The sequence below is a fragment of the Gymnodraco acuticeps genome, unplaced genomic scaffold, assembly GCF_902827175.1.
Source record: "Gymnodraco acuticeps unplaced genomic scaffold, fGymAcu1.1, whole genome shotgun sequence".
NCBI classification, from domain to species: domain Eukaryota; kingdom Metazoa; phylum Chordata; class Actinopteri; order Perciformes; family Bathydraconidae; genus Gymnodraco; species Gymnodraco acuticeps.
In genome coordinates this window covers 1,107,225-1,129,609 of record NW_022990454.1, presented here as the reverse complement: position 1 = coordinate 1,129,609, position 22,385 = coordinate 1,107,225, and the positions used below count along the sequence as shown (strand labels likewise).

At 40.0% G+C, this 22,385-nt stretch overlaps 1 protein-coding gene across 1 annotated transcript in view; it reads left to right on the top strand.

Annotated features, from left to right (window-relative positions):
• Nucleotides 1-856: 856 nt before the first annotated feature.
• LOC117552392 (general transcription factor II-I repeat domain-containing protein 2-like) overlaps nt 857-22,385 on the top strand; it is a 93,415-nt gene continuing 71,886 nt past the window's right edge. The window contains 3 exon segments of the mRNA XM_034225764.1: nt 857-957; nt 1,176-1,334; nt 1,840-1,982. Of these exon segments, the coding sequence (XP_034081655.1) occupies nt 1,186-1,334; nt 1,840-1,982 (292 nt within the window). The 5' untranslated portion in view covers nt 857-957; nt 1,176-1,185.

Genomic DNA, 22,385 nt, shown 5'->3' with positions numbered 1-22,385 from the left:
GTAGCGGGGACGAGGAAAACGCACCAGAAAGTCTCAAAAAGTCAAAATTATCAACACACAAACATTGTTACATGCATATTACGTCTGTGAAGCACGAAAAGGTTGAGTATTTTACCAATACAAGATGGAATACGTACAGGACAAGTTTACAACGGTGGCTCGGCTTGAAGGGAGACTCTCGGAACGTGGTGGCTGAAAACCACAAGCACTGTCTTGATTTCGAGTTCGAAGATATTCCTGAGGACGCTGGCTTCCACCACACATGCTACATAAGGTTTACCGACACAAAGGCCATGACGAAGGTGGAAAGACGGCTCGCACGTGAGGGAGATCAAGACGTTAGGGAGGACCTCGAGGTCGAGCCCATCCCATCAACGTCTAGCAGCACGTACCGAAGCCAAACAGAGAAGCTACGATCGAGGTCAGGCCTGCCAATCACAGGCTCTGGCCCCGTCCTTCCTGCCCTGTGCATTATATGCAAGATGAAGGAGAAAATGATCATCAAAGCAGGCAAGCGACAAAGGGATCAACTGTGTAAGACTGAAACATTATCAGCAGGTAAGCAAAAATCTAAAATGCAAACCCCCTCCCCCCCACACACACACACACACACACACACACACACACACACACACACACACACACACACACACACACACACACACACACACACACACACACACACACACACACACACACACACACACACACTCTCTCTCTGTGGTTGAACAACTGAAAGGTACAATTATGTGTGAGAGACACATCAACAAACTCATTGAGTTGTCCTTTTTTTCCGTTTAGGCAAATTGCAGAAAGCTGCTGAGAAGAAAGATGACCAAAGCGTTCTTTACATATAAAAGACAAAGACTGTGTGGCTCTGGAGGTGCGGTACCACAAAAGCTGTTACAGTCAGTACACCAAGTTTTTGCTGAGACCTGACAAACCAGAGACAGAACAGTAAGTTATTTCTCCTTGGATTGCTTTACCTATTTGCACTACCACCAGACTGAAGTCCAGGTGTGTGTCGGCGATGGCTATATATATATATATATATATATATATACACATACTTAACATTATATAAGTAAACATCCAATTTCCTTCTGTTATATGTGCACACAATCACAACACTTATTCATTTATCCATTTATGTACTTCTCATTCATGTGTTGTAGGGATGAGCCAATGTTTGATGCCAGTTACAAGCTGTTCTGTGAGAGGATCATCCGCCAGAGGCTGCTTGTCAACAATGAGGTGCTTAGAATGGGCCAGCTGAGGAAGGCCTTCATTGACATGGTGAAAGCAAACAAAGGTGTTGATGCTTCAAACTACAGGTAACTGCAATGTAATACAAGTCTTATTATTTATCATGTGCAAGGCCAGCTTTAAACACAATGTGTATGACAGGCCTGTTTGGAGAAACAGTTTTTAAGTCTTGCTGTTTTCACAGACATGTGCAACTTCCTCAACTACTCAACTTCCTCTTGACTGCCTTTTTTTTGTTTATTTTATTTGACTATATTTACTTATTTGCCTGTCCTTGTTTGTCTACCCTCCCTCTTATTGTAAAGCATCTTTGAGTTGTGAAAAGCGCTATATAAATAACATTTATTATTATTATTATTATTATTATGTACCAGTTGGCAACATGGAGAACAGCTGATGTGTAGTGTGTAGTGTTGTTTGTGATGACGTGGGCCTTTATTTGGCTTCTTTGGTGTTACATGTGCTGTATGGCATATAGGTTCTAGTCTGTAATGTCTTGTATCACCTCCACCACTCTCTGCTTTTGATGGTACTCCTGTGACTCGTAATTGTCACTGTTTTGTTGTGTTACAGACAGGATCTGTTGAAGAAGAGGCTGGCTCAAGATTTCCCTCAGCTAGCGTTTCACATGCCCACCAAGCGCAACGTCTGCGAACTGGTTTTTGCTGAGACTCTGTCAAAGGATGCACTCGTGGACATGCTACCAGATCCATCTGGTACGGAAACAACACAGTCCAGTGAATTGAGCCAGACAGACAGCAACAATGAAACAGGGAGAACAAAGTGCCAAACAACACAGGAGGACACAAGGACACTGTATACAGCAGCGTTGTTTTTGAAAAGACTGCTTAGTGACACTCCTGGCATGTCATGCCCATGGCCTCCCACTTCTGAAAATCTAAATGTCACTGAATCTCAAACTGTTGTCCCCATTTGACTATACAATCTGGTCAGCTGGATTATAGGTGCCACTGAGGAGCCAACACTGGATCATTATGTCAACATTGATGATGACGTACATTTGAAAGTGTTGTCTGTTTGTCAAGACATTGTGTACCTTGCTTCCAAGGGCCGCAAGCAGACACCCAAATCCTTGGCTTTAGGTTTAACATTTAACTGGATTATCACGCATTGTATCACTGCTTAACAGACTGGGACATTGTGCATCATGGGACACAGTTTTGAGTCTAGACACTAGCCTTGCCCAACTGACACTAGTAGAAGGCAGAGACAAAATACCGAAGGGATTCTCAAAGCGGACACCCACAACACTTGTGTGGGATAACATTGACTTTGGTGAGGAGACACTATCGGGTCGTGGAACTACTCACCATACAAATGGAATTATGCTCCAGAGTTTGCCCGTCGAGCCTATGTCCACAGCAATCAGACAGCCACTGAGAAAGGGAGTTACCTCATTCATAGCTCCCCCCCCCCAATGCCTATACAACCTTACCATCAGTCCAAAAGGCAAGGGCCACAGAACTTGTGTCAACCAGTGCAGTCAGTGACATGCAGAATGGACACCCACTTTGCTGCACAAGCTGAAATGGCATATGCTTTTGTGAAGTTCACATGTACGGATAGTTGTACAATCCCAAGCTGGACAGGGTTCCATACACTGCTTCAGGATGAAAACACTCTGCAGAAGTCCGCATTGTATTATCTTCCAGTCATTGAAGCCTCACCAACAGAGATGTCAACAGTCAACACTATCCTGAAGCGAAGTGTCCAGATTGCTGACCAGCTAGAACTGTATCATATAGTTTTAGTGTTTGACCAGGCTATATATGCCAAAGCACAGCAAATACGCTGGAAGGATGTTGAGTTTACAAAGCGTCTAGTGATTAGACTAGGTGAATTCCATACATGCATGTCCTACCTGAGTATTCTAGGCAAAAGGTTTGGAGATGCAGGACTGCAAGATATCCTCATTGAATCTGAAGTTGTTGCCCCAGGATCCATCAATGGGGTACTCAATGGCCATCAATACAATCGCAGCATGAGGGCTCATAAACTTCTATATGAGAGTCTGCAGCGCATCCGGTTTATCACCTTCATGGACTCCTTGCCACCCCAAGAGAGAGCTGCGTGCATGGATGTCATCACTGAGATGGAATGTGCCTTTCCAGACAGATTGATGGATGTTTTGAGTGCAGATCAGAGGTTTGATAATATGTGCTCGAAATATGCAGACTTTGTGCAGAGGAGGAGTACAGAGAATGCAACATTTGCTTTCTGGAGCTCATACATTGACATGATGCAGCTACTCCTCTTGTTTGTGAGAGCAACGCGAGAATCAAACTGGCAGCTTCACCTGTCAACCGTCCGGTTAATGATGCCATGGTTTTTTGCCTACGATCGAGTAAATTACGCTCGATATTTACCTGCATACTGGCTGGAAATGATGAATCTGCCTGTCACACATCCCTCTTGCCACAGTGACATGAATGTGAAAGGCCAGTGGACTGTCCAGCGACAAAGTGTTCATGGATTTGCCTCCATTGCTTGCGACCAGGCTATTGAGCAAACACTTAACAGAGATGCCAAGACCAAAGGTGGCTGGACAGGGATCACACAAAATCGGTCTGCAGTGTATCGCTGGATACTGTCACAGCATGAAAGAGCCGCGATAGCAAGACAGTGTGAATCAATGGCAGGGATATCTCCTGAGCTACGGACAAGAAAAGACCTGGACAAGACACGCATCTCTGCTGATGCAAAGGCTGTGAGTAGAATCTTGGACACTATTGATTCCATGCTCAACCCTTTTGATGTACACCAACACGGCATTGTGTGTCTTAGCTCTGGAACAGTAGCAACAGGAGAAATCACAAAGGAGTTGCTTGTTGCCTCAGAAAAGGGTGAAAATGTTGTAAAGGAGTTTATGGAGCAGAGACTGTTATCCAAAACAGTTGACATATTTGCCCCCATAATATCACAAAAACTCAAGACTCTCAGTGATCAGAAAAAGCCCCCCAAAACATCTGCAGCAGGCAAGGAAGTGATTTTGCGTGCTGACAAGAAGTTATTTTCCAGGCTCCTCATCCTTGGCCAGAGCAGGACAATTGAAATGAGGGAAATGCTGTCATATTCCTTGGGAACTGTGTCATATCCATTAGCAAGTGCTGATGGTTCACTTGCCAAAACAAACAAATCAGCTCTCATGGATCTATTGCAGAGCAAAGGTGGAGAGTGATTGGTTGACAAAGTTCCAATAGGTGGTGCCATTCTTTTTGATGGCATGGCAGTCATGCAGGCCATGCGATCCAGACCAGCAACATTTGGAGAGCTTGCAGAGACCATACTGCAGAGCATACTCCAACTTGCTTTGCATCACAAGTGTACACGCATTTATTTAGTCTCTGACCGGTATCCACCCATCAGCATCAAAAGCCTAGAACGGTCCCGTAAAGCTGATACAGGGTCACAACTAATAACAATCTTCAGCCCAGATCAGAGAACTCCAACCCAGTGGAAGAAGTTTCTCTCTGACGGAAAAAATAAGGAAGCACTGGCCGAATTCCTCAAAACAGTGGGTAAAAACCTCAGCTTGTACATTGCCCATCAAAATCAATGCCACTGTGTAACTGTCATGGAGGGTGTACAGTCTGTTGATGTTGTTGAAGACCTGCAGTGTGATCATGAGGAATGTGACACACGGGTGTTTTTACATGCCCAACATGCTGCACAGGAGCACAAAGCTGTCGTCATCAAGAGCTCTGACACTGATGTGGCAGCCTTGGGTTGTACCCTGTACATGTTAAATGCACTCTTAAAATAAACATGACTTGATTTCATACATAGCTGCGTCCAAGAAGAAGGTTAACTTGTTACGTTAAGTAATTTAGATCAATAAAATGCAGTACTTATACCAATGTCCATTGATTCATTTATTTACTCATTCATCCCTCCACACATTCCTCATGATCACACTGCAGGTCTTCAACAACATCAACAGACTGTACACCCTCCATGACAGTTACACAGTGGCATTGATTATGAAGTTACAAATACAATATTATCATATTACAATAATAATAATAATAATAATAATATATATATTATATATATATATTATATATATCTATAATAATAATCTATATATATCTATAATAATAATCTATAATAATAATAATAATAATGTAATTCATCAAATTATTATATGATGAATGAGTCAATAAATGAATCAATGGCCATTGGTATAAGTACTGCATTTTATTGATCTAAATTACTTAACGTAACAAGTTAACCTTCTTCTTGGACGCAGCTATGTATGAAATCAAGTCATGTTTATTTTAAGAGTGCATTTAACGTGTACAGGGTAACAATAACAACAGACAGACAGACAAAAAGTCCTCAGTCTAATGGAATAATCAACGAGCTCAGCCAATGAACCTAGCGATGCGAACATGGTAGTCCAGGAATGTTGTTGTAGCTGGAGTTGGCTGATAAACGCTGTTAGCCAATGTTGATTCGATGGTCAACTCTGTTCCCAGATAGTAAAACCTCTCACAAATACCGCGTATATAACGCAAATACCTCGGACTTAGTGATGTATTAAGACATATGACAAAACATGACATAAAACAAGCATACAGCACTGTTTAGAATCCATTTGGTCTGGTTTAGCGTAACCATGTAGGCGGCCATCTTTCACTTCTGTTGACAATATGCAGCTACCCAATTGGTGTAGCACGATCACGTGACGAACCGTGGCCCTACTTTTGACCAAGATATTATTACGCTTTGAAGGGACTAGTTCAGCCAATAATTACGTGCCTAGAAGAATTGACAGGAATTTTAGCGACAAACTTTTTTTTGGTGGATAAGCATGACTCGTTCTTTTTTATGAACTAAAGATTATGTAGTTCCACTTCTGTGGAGCGGGATTTATTTTCTAAAGGACTTTTCGAGGTTCACCTTGCGGCCTATAGGGGGAGGCCCCCCAAACCCTTCGTGCCATTTCGTCCGCGCGCATTTTTCAGGGCAATCTCTATTGGGCTCAGGGCCATCTGTAAATTAGCTTAGATGGCCCACAGGGCCATCTCCCAAAATCCTTAATGTCATGCACTGTATGTACATTTATTTAGATTTGATGTGTATAGGTAATATCCTGTGCATGTGTGTGTATTGTAGAGAATGTAAGGCAAGGCAAGGCAAGGCACGTTTATTTATATAGCACTTTTCAACACAAGGCAATTCAAAGTGCTTTACAAAAAATGAAAGAGATTAATAAAATGGCATTTAAAATCAGTCATTAAAAAGAAAAGCTAATAAAATAAACATTAAAAGAAAAATTACAGTGCAGTCAATTAAACATTAAAAGAAAAAATACATGGATAAAAGTTACAGTGCAGTCTAAGATATGAATAGTTCAATTAAAAGCAGCGACAAAAAGAAAAGTCTTCAGCCTGGATTTAAAAGTAGTCAGAGTTGCAGCGGACCTGCAGGTTTCTGGGAGTTTGTTCCAGATATTTGGAGCATAATAACTGAACGCTGCTTTACCATGTTTAGTTCTGACTCTGGGGACAGAAAGCTGACCAGTCCCTGAAGACCTGAGAGATCTGGATGGTTCATAATTTAGCAGGAGGTCAGAAATGTATTTTGGGCCTAAACCATTCAGTGCTTTATAAACCAGCAGCAGTATTTTGAAATCTATTATTTGACACACAGGAAGCCAGTGTAAAGACTTCAGAACAGGAGTGATGTGATCCACTTTCTTAGTGTTAGTCAGGACTCGAGCAGCAGCGTTCTGAATCAGCTGCAGTTTCCTAATAGATTTTTTAGTGAGACCTGTGAAGACACCATTGCAGTAGTCAAGTCTACTGAAGATAAAAGCATGGACAAGTTTTTCGAAATCCTGCTGTGACATTAGTCTTTTAATCCTAGATATATTCTTTAGGTGATAGTAGGCTGATTTAGTAACTGTTTTAATGTGACTGTTGAAACTCAGGTCAGAGTCCATGACTACACCTAGATTTCTGGCTTTATCTGTTGTTTTGAACATTGCAGACTGAAGCTCAGCGCTAACTTTTATACGTTCTGACTTGGCTCCAAAAACCATTACCTCAGTTTTATCTTTGTTTAATTGGAGAAAGTTCTGACACATCCAGTCATTGATTTGTTCAATGCACTTACTCAGTGTTTGAATTGGAGCATAGTCTCCTGGTGAAATTGTTACGTAAATTTGTGTGTCATCTGCATAGCTATGGTAACTTATTTTGTTGTTTTTCATTATCTGAGCCAGTGGTAGCATGTAGATGTTAAAGAGAAGAGGCCCCAAGATGGAGCCTTGAGGAACCCCACATGTCATATTTGTCAACTCAGATGTGTATTTACCTATAGAAACAAAGTTGTTTCTGTCCTTTAAGTAGGATTCAAACCAATTCAGAACTGTTTCCGAAAGTCCTACCCAGTTTTCCAGTCGGTCTAGTAATATGCTGTGGTCAACAGTGTGAAACGCAGCACTGAGATCTAATAATACTAACACTGAAGTTCTGCCACTGTCTGTGTTTAAGTGGATGTCATTAAAGACCTTTACAAGAGCAGTCTCAGTGCTGTGGTTTGGACGAAAGCCTGACTGGAACACATCCAAACAGTTATTTAAATGCAAGAAATTACTCAACTGTTGAAAAACAACTTTTTCAATGATTTTACCTAGAAATGAGAGGTTTGATATGAGCCTGTAATTGTTCATTACTGAAGCATCTAGATTATTCTTTTTTAAGAGCGGTTTAATGACTGCAGTTTTCAGGGCCTGTGGAAAAATACATTATTTCCTCTATGGCTTCCAGCTGAGGCCCCTGTACAAGTGTGCGCGTTGGCCCTGCCCCAACACCGTGGACTGCTGGACACCAGGCCTGGACACCAGGCCCACGGAAAAGACTATTTTTATTATATTTATGCTTGTGGTGGCTTGCGTGTCTCTTTTGCTGAATTTGTTAGAGATCTATCACCTTGGATGGAAGAAAGTTAAACAGGGCATGAGGAAAGATCCGGATTTGCCATCTCTACACTGAATGCACTTTAGTTCAACCATTTGGCCCTTGTTATTGTTGCTCGGACTGACTTTTTCTTTTTTCTCGAACAGGAGGACTTATATGACTTATGTCAGTAGGTTTCCTGCTGCTACCTCAGTTGAAATAAAGCACAGCTATTGTGTATTGTTTTTATTTATAAAGATGTGAGTAACTTAAAGCTTGAAAGAATAAAGATATTTTTGTTATCTAAACATTTGACGCACCATGCGTACTGAGAGGACGGACAGAGTGATGTAATTTTGAGATCGTAGTCTATAGCTGTACTGTTTGTGTGATATGTAAGTGGATATGAAGAGGGGCAGCAGTCCAAGCATAGCGGTATAGATGAGTTTGTACCAGTGCAGTGATCTGCGCATTGATAATGATGTCCAGTTGACTAAAGAGTACAGCGTGCAATAGTGTGTGAGGGGTTTACAGTTGGTTATGAACCTCAGAGCCCCATGGTAGACAGCGTCTAGCAGATGAAGGGAATGAGCTGAGGCGTTCGTACACAACATCCCCGTAGTCCAAGAGCGGCAACAATGTGGCAGCTACAAGCCGTTTCCTCGCACTTGTGGAGAAGCAGGCCTTATTTCTAAAAAATAATCCCAGTTTTAATTTCAAATTCCTTAAGACCTCAATATGTGGTTTGAAGCAGAGATGTTCTTCTATAGTGATGCCTAAGTATCAGTGACGTGCGGTGAGGTTCATGGCTGGTGAGGCACTGACTCTTTCAGAGTCAGATTTACAAATATTATATTTTGACCTTAATCGAAATATTCGGTTATTTTCAAAAGCTTTTTTAGTCTGATGCTTCGATTCATTTTAAACAAACCGTTCAACAAAAGGATACCCAAAATCTAAATATTGGATTGTTCTTTCTTAGTAATGGTGGTCTTACCTTGACTTGAAGATGAAGTCCATGCTATCCTTCTGGACAACAATCTCTATTACTTTTTTGTAAAAGTCCTCCTTATCTTCCTCTAGTTTCAAAAGTCTAGTTTGTTGTTTGCGTTTACCGTCTCTGCGTAGAATAACAATGGCAACAAGAACCTGTGGGCTCACTTGCGCCCCCTTCAGTGCGGCAGAGGTTATGGCTTCCTCTCCAGGTGCTTTTTTCATTGCCGTTGTATGATGAGACCAGCGATCCTAAATATCTATATACGTGAAATAAGTTATTTAGAGACTATGGATGGCGAGGATAAATGTAATAAAGGGATCTACAAACATTACATTGGTGACCTACAGTGAGATGGTGCAGGCATGCGCTTAGGGCCCGCTTTCCAGCCAGTTTCTGTGAGGTGACGCATTCTGAGGTGAGGCAGATCTCATCTGTGCCTCACCTTACCTCACAGTAACTGGCTTGAGCGCGCTCACAAAATAAGTGCCTGCGCTACATTAGTGCCCGCGCTCCAGCCAGTTACTGTGGGCTTACGAGAGGCAGAGCTCGTCCCTGCTTCACTCCTCATCGCTCCCATGTAGTTGTAGCGGAGCTCGGCAAATTTGCTGATTTTGACTATAAAAAGCGATTGGAATCATACATAAATCACATTTACAACACAGATCAGTGGAGACATTTTATTATTATTACTATTTAGTTTTGCTTTAGTTGTTTTTCCGTTACATTGGAGTATGACAGGTGAGGCTCTGCCTCCCCTGACTGCACGTCGCTGCTAAGTATCTGTAGGTGCAGCTTCAATGGGGTTATGCTGTGCAGACATGATGCAGAGAAGAACAGTTGGTAATTTTTTCTTATTGGAAAACAACATGACTTTTGTCTTATCTGAATTTAACACCAACCTAAGGTGGAACAGATGTGACTGAAAAGTGTCAAAAGCAGACTGCAGACGTTCAAATGCAAGGGCAACAGTGCTAACACAACAGTACACAACAGTATCATATGCATATAGATGTACAGAGGCATCAATACTTTGACCCACATCATTTATATAAATAGTAAAAAGGGTCTGTCCCAAGACCGAACCTTGAGGAACACCTCTGGGCACATTAAGAAAGCTTGAGGAGAGACCACTGAATTTTACACATTGCTTACGATTTGAAAGATAGTTTGCAAACCAACCAACAGCTTGGTCAGACAGGCCTATATGAGATGAGTTTCTGGCATAGAATGCCATGGTCCACAGTATCAAATGCCTTGGATAAATCCATAAAAAGGGCAGCACAGTGATGTATCAGATCATGCAGGGGTGTATTTGAGACTTCATTTAGATATACCATCCAAAAGTAGACAAAAGAGACTTAATACCAGCTTGTTGAATGATAGTCAATGTGTACATTTTCCTGAGAAGGAAATTCGGGAATATCTGGAATTCAACAATACTGAGGATATTTCAACAAGTGTTTTATGGGATGCGGCAAAGGCAGTGCTTAGAGGAAAACTAATAATGTGGTCTTCAAAAAGGAAAACAGAGAAACAGAAACAATTGAATGATCTAACGACCAAATTGAAAACATTAGAACAAAAACATGTGGAATTAAACAACCCCCACATTTTAGAACAAGTTAAGGCAACAAAACAAGAACTGAATAAGATAAACAAGTGGAGATTAAACTCAAATATGTCAAACAGACTTACTATGAAAACGGTCCTCGAGCCCAAAAAATGCTCACATGGAAATTAAGGAAACAGCAGTCTGAAAGTTCCACATTCTAACGAAATGTGTTATAAACCAGGAGATATACAACACTCCTTTGAAAGATATTACAAATAGCTATACTCTCAACCTAATGCAGCAGAATCCTCTGTCGTTAAAGCTTTTTTGGATTCCCTAGACTTACCATCAGTTGGTGTGGAGTAAAAATAAATTGGTTACAAAAGAAATTACAAATTTAGAGATCGACAGTGCCATATCAAGACTGAAAACAAGCAAGGTGCCAGGGGGAGACGGGTTTCCAGCAGAATGGTACAAGACATTTAGGGAACTATTAACACCTATGCTATTAAAGTGTTTCAATGATGTCCTTAATGGAGGAGAGACCCCTGCTTCCTGGAAACAGGCTATAATATCTGTGATTCCGAAGATAGGAAAAGACAGAAGTGAATGCAGTTCTTACAGACCTATTTCAGTTTTAAACATAGATTACCGACTATTTTCCTCAATAATTTCAAAAAGACTTGAAAACATAGTTCCTGACTTAATTGACACTGATCAAACAGGATTTATTAAAAACAGGCAGACACAAGATAATGTGAGACGTGCATTGTTTGTGATTGATAAAATGAGTAAAAACAATTCTGAGTCTTTAGCAATTAGCCTCGACGCAGAAAAGGCCTTTGACTCAGTGCGATGGGAGTTTCTGTATTTGGTGTTGCGCCGTTTCGGTTTTAATGAAAAAGTCATAGGATGTCTTAAATCCCTATATAATTTACCAACAGCCAGGATTAAATTAAATGGGAATATCTCAAAGACTGTTGCGTTGGAGAGGGGGTGCCGTCAAGGTTGTCCTTTAAGTCCCACCCTCTTCGCATTATTTATAGACCACTTGATCAATCAATAAGAGAAAATGTTGAAATAACTGGAATTTATATTAAAGAAATAGAGCACAACATAGGTCTGTACGCGGACGACATTCTGTTGATCCTCTCCAACCCAGATTCAAGCCTAACTAAACTTATGTCATGCCTGGTTCAATTCGGTTTTTACTCAGGATATAAATTAAACATAAATAAGACCCGAACTCTTTCTTACCACTACTCACCACAGGGGAACGTATGGGAAATGTACAATTTTAAGTGGAATACCTCCAGTATTAAACACCTCGGTATTACTATACTAAAGACTTTGGCCAATATTTACAACATGAATTACGGTAATATCACAAAGGAACTTCAAAAAGATTTGGATAGATGGAGCCCTCTGACCCTTAACATGCACAATCGGATTGAGATCGTAAAGATGAACATTTTACCACACCTGCTGTTCCTCTTTCAGTCACTGTCTATAGAGATACCAACAAAACAGTTCAACGATTGGAATCGAATAATATCCAGATTTATATGGAAAGGTCAGAAACCCAGAGTGCGACTAAAAACACTGCAGTTATCGAAAGAAAAGGGAGGAATGTCCCTTCCATGCTTTGAAGACTACTATAAAGCAGCACAATTAAGGTATTTAGTTTGCTGGTGCAATTGTGACTATGATGCAAAATGGAAAAACCTTGAACTGAGCCAACTGAACATACCCCTTCAATGTATGTGATACATCCTCAAAGATTGCACTCTGATAAATTAAGCCGCTGGACATTGGTTCCCCTCAATATTTGGTTCAAAATTTGCAAAGATTTAAGACTTGAAAGAAAATCCATGTTATTGAGATGGGTGGCGTTTGATAAAGATGTTAAACCAGCAGAGCTGGATTTTAGATTTAAACAATGGATCCATAAAGGCATTACATCATATTCCCTAATAGCTACCAGTACTGGCTTGAAAAGTTTCCAACAGCTAACAGAAACCTGCAATTTGGAGCCCCAGGATTTCTTCAGGTACTTACGGCTCAGGCATCACTTTGATAGGAATATTAAAATGAAAGGGAACACCGAATTTGACCTGATTGACATTTTTGTGGGCAACACCCAAAATAAACTTTCTAGAATATACTCCTGTCTACAATCTGCCAAGAACTACTCAACCCTATATGTGAAAGCCAAATGGGAAGTAGAAGCTAATATTACTATTACAGAAGAAGAATGGTCTAACACAGGCCTATTCAACTCATTTCATTTCAAACCTTTATTTCATCAGATTGGTCCCATTGAGATCATAGATGTCTTTTTCAAGGGAGACCTGCAGCATATAGGTTCCACATGAAACATAAAACAATAAAGGACATCATACATTATATTTACAGGATACATTTACATAGTTATAGACATTTACAAGTGCCCATAGTATCAACAAGCATTTCATTTAGCCTAGCTTTAAAAACATGCAGAGGAATGAGATTGCTCAGTTTCAATTCTTGCTGAAGATTGTTCCAAGCAAGTGGAGCTGCGCACATAAAAGCTGTCTTACCTAAGACAGTCCTTGCTCTTGGCACATCTAACAATACTACATCATGCGATCTCAGACAATAGCTGCTTGCAACTCTCTGTGTTATCAGAGAGCAGATATAATACGGGAGTTTACCCAACATGGCTTTATAAATAAACGTTAAAGTAACGTGTTATAGCAGAAAGTTTAATACAGCGTATTTCTGGTATATTCATTTTAATGTCACCTGATATATAAGATGTGTGTTACTGAATTGGGTCACACAGTTAGAGAGACAATGGTCGTTCTGAATTATCAATAGATGTATTCATTTTAAGTGAGCTGACTTTGAGGTTGGAGGAAGTTCAGAGAAGGCCTTAGGGTAAAAGAACAGTTAACCTTTGTTAGTTAACTAATCCTAAAGATGTCATGAGACGAGGACGTTTAAACATATACGAGTATAGCTTTCAGAAAGATAAACATGTGACATTTGTGTGGTAGGCTGCATAGGGAAAATGTGTGTGTGTTCATTGCAGTGGCTATATATGCTGTATGATTACTGCTCAACTATACCGGTGTTTGTGTTTTATTGATTCCTCTCTGTTTTATTATTTCATGTTGTGAGTGCTAAATTGCCACAACATTTTGGAGTAGTTGGCTTAAACATATGTGTGTGTTTTATTACTTTGTATAAAGTAGGAGCAGTTTGCATGGCAGGAGACTAGAGATGTGGGAGATGAGACATCCTTATTTGGACACAGCATGTCAAGCATCCGAAAGGCTACATGTCTAAGATGTGTGTGCGTTGAAGATCTTTAAGGGGAATGTGTGTGCATTAAAGGGGAAGGTGCTTTCTGTGAAATGTTTTCCTCGTTACTATTGATTGTTGTACAACGAAATAATCATTGATCAACTATACCTGTTATGTGTAACATATAGTTAAACATCCCTATAAAGACATTGGTTCTTCTTAACACTCAGACACACACACACACACACACACACACACACACACACACACACACACACACACACACACACACACACACACACACACACACACACACACACACACACCACACACACACACACACACACACACACACACACACACACACACACACACACACACACACTGTAAGGCAGTGTTTCTCAAACTTTTTCATACCAAGGACCACTTAACCAATAAAAAAACACTCGCGGACCACCTAACTCCAAAAATATCCAAAATCGCATCGTTTTTCTAGAACAGATTACAAATTGCCTTAAAATGGTACAAACAAGTAACAGCAAGTGTGATGAAGGTGTTTTGCTGGGCTATATCATGCCATCAAAAGTGAAACTTTAACTCGCTCCATTGCGGAGATATTCCCGCGAGAGTGCGGAAAACGTAAATGTATTTATTTATTTCAAATGTGAAATGTTACCAATATACTCGCGGACCACTAGGGGGCGCTCACGGACCACCAGTGGTCCGCGGACCACACTTTGAGAAGCACTGCGTAAGGAGATGGCGCGAACCAGACGGAGTCAACGACTGCCGATTCATTGCCTAGGGTCCCGTCCAGGAGTGAACAACCAATTTGAAGATATGAAGGGAGGCGCAATCAACACTACTCCTCCCCGCTTATGTGTATAATTACTGTAACATTCTGACACTCGGGGCTCTCTTCTGACTGGCCGTTCCTGATACGTCTATCACACGGTAGTAGAATTGAGTCCAGAGTACTCTGTATCTTGTACTGTGGCTTTTACCATTAAATCAGCTCATTGCTTATCTCATACCTCAGTGTTCGAGTCCTTTCCTTGAAAAGACTACTCATCAATGATCGGCGCGGAGCAGAATCGAACCTTCAACCACGCCACTGGGTGGTGCTCCAACAACGTGTACCAATGACTGAGCCTCTTTACAGTAAGTGATGGCAAACCTGCCTTGGCATACAGGGTACAGTGATGAGTAAGTGCTTTACAATTTGTGACAAATCTCAGTGCGCTGTGATAGGCGGCATCTAACTTCTTCAGGCAATAGGCAGGTGCATTCATATACAACAAATCACCATAGTCTAGCACAGGTAAAAAGGTCAACTAGCGGCCCACGGGCTGAATCAGGCCCTTCAGAACTTTTTTCTGGCCAACAAGAGGTTGCCTGCAAATCGAAATGGCATATGTGTAATAGCATAAATACAACTAATGTCTGATCACACTAAATCCGACGATGCGGCGAAAACGCTGGTTTTTCCATTCATTTGAATTATTTTGAATCCATTATTATGGTTATTGCCATATCTGCTCATTAAAAAAAAAACGCACTTTGTCCGCACTTGTCATTGGCTCAGTCAAACTCACGTTACACACTAGGTTTGCGGGCCACAGAGAAAGTACTTTAGTTAACAACAGCTTCAAGATGTCTCTCTCTAAGCCCAAGAAACGTAAAGTTGATTCGGAAAATCGCCAATTCCAGAATGAATGGACGGACAAATATGTATTTACTTTGCCAGCCGCAACAAGTAATAAACCGGTGTGTTTATTGTGCAACGAAAGTATATCCGTGATGAAAGAATACAACGTAAAGGGACACTACAACTCAAATCACGGCTCGTTTTCCTGTGGGCTCAGAGGAACAGAGAAGGAAAGTACAGGGACTGCTAGCATAATTTGAACGGAGTCAAGTGGCCAACAATGAGGACGGTGGCCTTGCTTATACTGACAATGTTTAGATCTACCTATACTTGTGAGTCTAGCTTTTCTCATATGAATGCCATCAAAACAAGGGCACGTTGCTCCATGACCAATGAGAAGTTGCATGAGTGTCTCAGGATTGCTCTTACCCCTTATCAGCCAAACTATGCTGAAATAGCTAAATCAAGGCAGTGTAATTTCTCTCACTGACTCAAACAGGCTAAACATGACAGAAGTCTGATTCATGGTATGTATGCAGATCTGTTTTGATGGTCTGTTACAGCCGCAACTTTCGTTATGCCATTAACTCTGTTTGTGTGTGCATATTGTTAGAAATTAAAATCAATGTTTTGATAGCATAATGTACCTTAAACATACCTTCAGTTTAAATGCTGTTTTATACTGAAAAACCAGAAGTTCTTGTGCACAACCAGTTGTTAAGTATTTTATTCTGAAAATCCTTCATCTCCGGTTAGCAGTTAGCGTGTGGCTAGTTTACCATTTCTTATAGAGGTGAATTTAGTAGCGAAATGACATGGAGTGATGCACACCGAAACCTACTGATTTTAACACTGCAACTATAGACGTATTATTATTGCTGAATATTAAATGAAGGTACAGTTTATTTGAATAAAGTTATTGTTTACAGACGTGGGTAAGATGTGACAACATCCGGAATGACCAGAAACCAAACCAGCCGTGAAGTATTTTCTGTATTTTTTTTAATATTAACTACAACGTTTAGAATGTGTTAAAGGAAAAGTGATGAAAGACAATATGAGGAGAAGAGGCGTGTTTAAGCATATATTGAATGTACAATGCCTGAATCCTCTGTTTAACGTAACAACGGACATTAAGATGTGGAGGGCCGGCCCGCAGGGAGGAGCCAGGAGAAGATATATAACAGTATCACCTGAGCGGTTCGGCCTCTCTCTTTTCTCTGCTAGCGAGAGCCAGGGACAGCTGCTTTTCTGTCTAACAATATCCTGTTTGTGACTTTACCGCACCTTTTTTATTAATTAAGGTACCCAATTTGAACCTCCAGAGACTCCATTTAGTCTCCTTTTTAAGCTTCTCTTTCCTGGACGCGAGAATAAGAACACAGTTAACAATTGGTGACCCTGACGTGATCTTGTTGCACCGGGAGAGCAGTTGCAGTTTTCAAAGGAGCTTGAACAATGCTGGCAGATATACACTCGGGGCCCATACAGAAAGGTAAAGAAGTACCTGTTTATTCTAAATATTCAATAGATTACATAGTGAACAATAGGAGTGTGTGTCTGTCTGGTAAGTTGGACTCGTGAGAAAGACTGCCTAAATTAATGTTAAAACAACCAAATTTATAACAATAAGAATTCCATAACACGTGGCGTTGCATTTTCACAAGCAGGGTGAGTTCAAATTTCTTCTTTTTCTTACATTTAACCCTGCATGCTATTCGTTTGTCTGTTATTACATGTCGGCAAAAGGCTAATCGCTCCAATAAGTGTTTTTTGTTACGTTTTAAGTTAACGTGAATGGTTTTAGGCCATTAAACAGTGGGGACTGTTTGAGATAAAGAACACAATCACAGTGGAAGCTGAGAATATTGGAGTGAGTGTTTGTGTTAAAGACAGTGTGAGGCTGTTTTTCTTTTTAAAAGTCCTTTGTGTGATGGGGCAATCATTTCAAAGTGTTTCTTGTTACGTTTTAATTTAACGTGAATGGTTTTAGGCCATTAAACAGTGGGGACTGTTTGAGACAAGAACAAAGTTGAGTGAGTGTTTTAATTACAATGTGAGGCTTTCTTTTAAAAAAAGTCATTTTCTGGGAAAAGGCCTGAAAAGTTTGAAGCTTTCTGTGGTTGTTTTTTCTGTTTTCAAACAGACATTGCGTGTGGATTACGACGAGAAGTGCGACATTCGTGCGTTAGATAGACGATATTCTGCTGATTGTGTTTTATTAGCGTCTTACTTTGTCCCATGATAGCGTGTTTAAACAGAGGAGATAACCATACTGGCTCTTAAAGTCAAAACATTACGTAGGCTACATGGGTTGAGGGCTGTGACGTAAGGGTATGAGGCCCATTTATAATTGTAAATAACATAGAAATGTTATTTTAAACTGCAGTGTTGTTTTGTATTGAATTTTCTAGAACTAAAAGATCACCCTCATTATTTAAACTCCCCTGTGAGAGACACGAGGTGTTTTCAAATCCCTTTGTTCTTCAGGTCAAAGGTTGGAAAATCAGTTGCCATCTTGTCTTGTCCTCATGCTGAAAATAAGCCACACGGCAGTCGCCATTTCGTGAAATGCTAATTGAAAGTACTCTGTTTTTACACACTCAGTCCCACTCACATGAGGCTAGGCACTCCATCTTGAGAAGGACAAATCATATTTCTTGGCAGAGTTGGAACTATAAAATAGACAGGTTATCTTACCGTGGGAAGTTTGGTATTTGTAGGAGTCTGGTTTTGAAAATATTCTTGTTTGCAAGTGCGTATTGGCGGTTTATTTGAGATATTCTTGTTTGCAAGTGCGTATTGGCGGTTTATTTGAGATATTCTTGTTTGCAAGTGCGTATTGGCGTTTTTTTAATATTCTTGTTTGCAAGTGCGTATTGGCGTTTTTTTGAATATTCTTGTTTGCAAATGTGTTTTGGCGGTTATGTGCTGTGTTGTTTAACCAGATTCTAATTTTCTTCCCATTTTTAAGGAAATAAGCTTCTTCTTGTTAAAAAGAGGTCAGTTTTGCAACAGCTATCCCTAGTGGATTGAGCTGGAAATTACAACAGTGCACTCTGCTGGTAATACAGAATTATTACAAAGATACTATAACATTTTGAAGCTTGATTTTGAGTGTTATGAATGAACACATGCGCCAATCGCCAGGACAGAATTACAAAGTGGTTTCTAATTAAAAGATGAGAAACTTTCAAACTAGACTGTAGAATATTCAAACACCAATTGATTAAAGCTAACACAAATTATGACATTTACATAGTTCCATACATTTCGGTATGCACTGTACACAGTAGATTTCGATTTTCACAAGATTTCGATGTTCATATCTCAAAGACAAAACGATACACTGTACAATTTTTATTTTAACATTTAATTTGCATAATGTTTTATCTTTTAATTTCATTTATTAATATTTTACAAAAAACTTAAATCATAAAAAAAAAAAAAAAAAAAAAAAAAAACTAAAACAAACTTTTCAAAACTAAAAAAAAAAAAAAAAAAAAAACCCTACCCAGATTTAAAGTTAAGTTCGGATGACATAGGATATTATTTATCAGGAACGAAGGTGCTAGTCGGAGGATTAGTGTTTCAATCTTTGATAACTTCATAATATTCATTCGAATAGGAAGAGAGCATGTCACCGAAAGAAACTAAGTTGAGACCAGACGCAGAGCCAGGCTCAACTGCAGATATCAAGGAAAGGGTAATAATCTGATCAGATGCTTTAACCTTTCCAATTAAAAGAACTATATGGAGGGAAGATGAAGAAAGATTTATAAGAGCTACAAGTCTGATACTCCATCTGGAATATGCCAGCCTATTGGCACACAGCATAAATGTGGTCCGAGTAGCAGACCTGCCAGTGAGGGAAGACATAGCAGAAAAAACAAAAGACACCGTAGCTTGTAGGAACAAGACAAGGAGAAGGGAGGGGAAACTTCCAGAGAAGGCAGGGCAGACACCTCCAACAATTCAAGCTCAGGAAGAACCAGAGAATGCAGGGCAGACACCTCAAACTGTTAAATCTCAGATAGTGCCAGCAAATCAGAAGCAGAACCAACAACCAGGAGGTTTCCATGATGACAACGGAGGCAGGAGGTCCCAGAGATGTCAAAGACGAACAGGGGTGCCAAACATGACCCAAATGCCACTGACACCCTGGTATCAATCACAGCAATGAGGAAGCTCAGAGGGCCAGACCAACAGGTGATGCATCCTCAGCCCAAGGGTATTTTGAAACCCAGCTACATTGAGCCATATCTGTCACCACAGGAGGGAGAGGTTTAATGTTTAATGTAAAACAAAATCGAGAGTAGCATTTGCATTTACACATAAAGCATCCACAGAATAAAACATTTAGCAAACTATTTTTGTAATTATGAGAAGGAAAGAGATTACGAGTGATGTTGTTCCCCCACACAGAAAACGATTGTGTCCACACAGCTAGTGAGGTCAAGACTGTGGTGTAAACTTCTGTCTTTCAATGTTCAGTTCAATGAAGGAGACTGGATCGTCGTTAGCCAAAGCACTGCGTTTATTCTAAATACAAACAATTAAACAAACAAACAAACGAACAAACGGCCGGAGGATTGATAAAGTTTCCCTCCTGTCGGGGGAAAACCCATATCAACTCTGCCGGTCAAAGGAACATACAGCGCCAACCCATTCTTTCGGATGGGCGGGACCTCAGGAGCCCGCGCTCATTTCTAATGACTGCCAGATATAAAAACAAGAGCTCTTTGTCTCCAAACTGCAGAGCAATGGGAGCCCTCCCCCATCGGAAAGAAGAGACAGACACAAAGAGAAATAAGGAATCTCACTATCTAAAGTTTTAAGCACAATTAGCTTGGATTAAAATATTCTCTCACAGTCCCTCCTTTTATCAATTTATGATAAAAAATTAACATTAGTCTAAGAATATTTCAGTCAATACTTAAATCAATAAGCATCTTCAGAATTGGGTGAACTCACATGCATCAATTATCAAAAGTAAACAAGATTGAAAACATTCCAATCACCATGATTGAACACAGTCCATCATAATAGAAAAATCATCTCTCTTCAGTGTTTGGCATCTTTTGTCAAAAGGTATAATAATAAACACACATGAAATACAAAAATATAATAGCAAAATAAATGTTTCAAAAATAAGATCTTTTATCATTTGTCACTCAGTTAATCTCATTCATCAAACACAAATTCTAAAATCAGCTTACCTCTCAAAGATTTACTTCAAGGCAATTACTTATTAAAACACAATTAGAATTTAGGATTATAATAAATCCAATTGAGGTATTAAATCAGAATCATGAGAGATCCAGCTAAAATTCCCAGTTTAAGGTATAAATTCACAGTGATGAATCGATCAATCTGTAATCTGTAAAGTTACAGTGTCCTCAATCTTTAACTTTACTTTACGTTTACTTCATTACGCTTTATTCAAGAGTAAGGCATGATAACATAATTACATTACTTCAACCATCAATCATTATGTCATTTCAAAATCTGAAGGGAAAACTAAACAATTCTCAAAATGTTAACAATCTGAAAAGGAAGAATCAGACATTTTATTGTATAACAACCTGAAAAGGAAAAAAATCAAAACATCCGTTCTTTATTCAGAGCATCAACTGTAATCAATTTCAATCGCTGAATTGGGAGCCTTGTAATCTGGTTTCCTCATTGTACATTTTACCTGGTAATGATTAAGGATAGTAACATTGTCTGTTATAATATTAGAAATATCTTATTGTTCAATACCTTATAAATCTGAAAATATCAATTAATTTATTTGGTTAGTGTGAAAGTGTAATCTGATCTGACAAAATATATTTATCACCACTATTTAACACATATTTGGGAATACAAAAACAATCATTAATTGTACATCTGTAATCATCTGGTCATTCAATTCAAATGTTATCTTTGTACCAGAGCTAGAAGAACATGTCCTCCTGACTCGTTCTCCTCCTCTCTTTATGACACAGAATGTCTGGTGTGTAAAGGCATCCTGATACTGTAGATTAGCACTGAGGTGCTGATTGGCTCAAACTCTTCTTCATCAGAGCGCCATATCTCAATCCCCCCCAATTGCTCTGCTTTTGTGGCTCAATTCAGTGAGCACTTTATGATCTCCCAGTGAAATGGAGGCTCATCTGCCTGTATTCCTTCTGCTATCTGCTTGAGAGCAGTGCACCTGCCTATTCCAAGTGGCACATCCAGATGCCTCTGAAACCATCGCTCGTCCTGTAGAGTTGTCTGCCTGAGCCCACCGAGCAGAAAGATGAAGAAGCATCCCATCTCATCAGAAAGTTGAAGATTAGAATCCTCTCATCTCGAACGACCTCGTGCCTCCTTGCCCACGGGCAAGGAGGCACGAGGTCGTTCGAGATGAGAGGATTCTAATCTTCAACTTTCTGCAGCCGCAGAGTGTGATTCTCTCTCTGACCCTTGGCCTTCAGAGCTGTTTAACACTTGATAGGGATGTTTTCCTGAGTGCAGACAACTCAAAGTAATGGATTAGCACATTATCATTCAATTACAAAAATAGGATAGGCCCCTCAGAATGATTTGGGAGCCTTCCTGACACATGCACATTATAAATGTAAGGTTTGTGTTAGTCATTTAACATGCAAGAATCATATACTCATCAGTCCAAAGCAGAGACATTTTATTTTAAGTTAAATGTGAGCTAGTCCCTGTGGA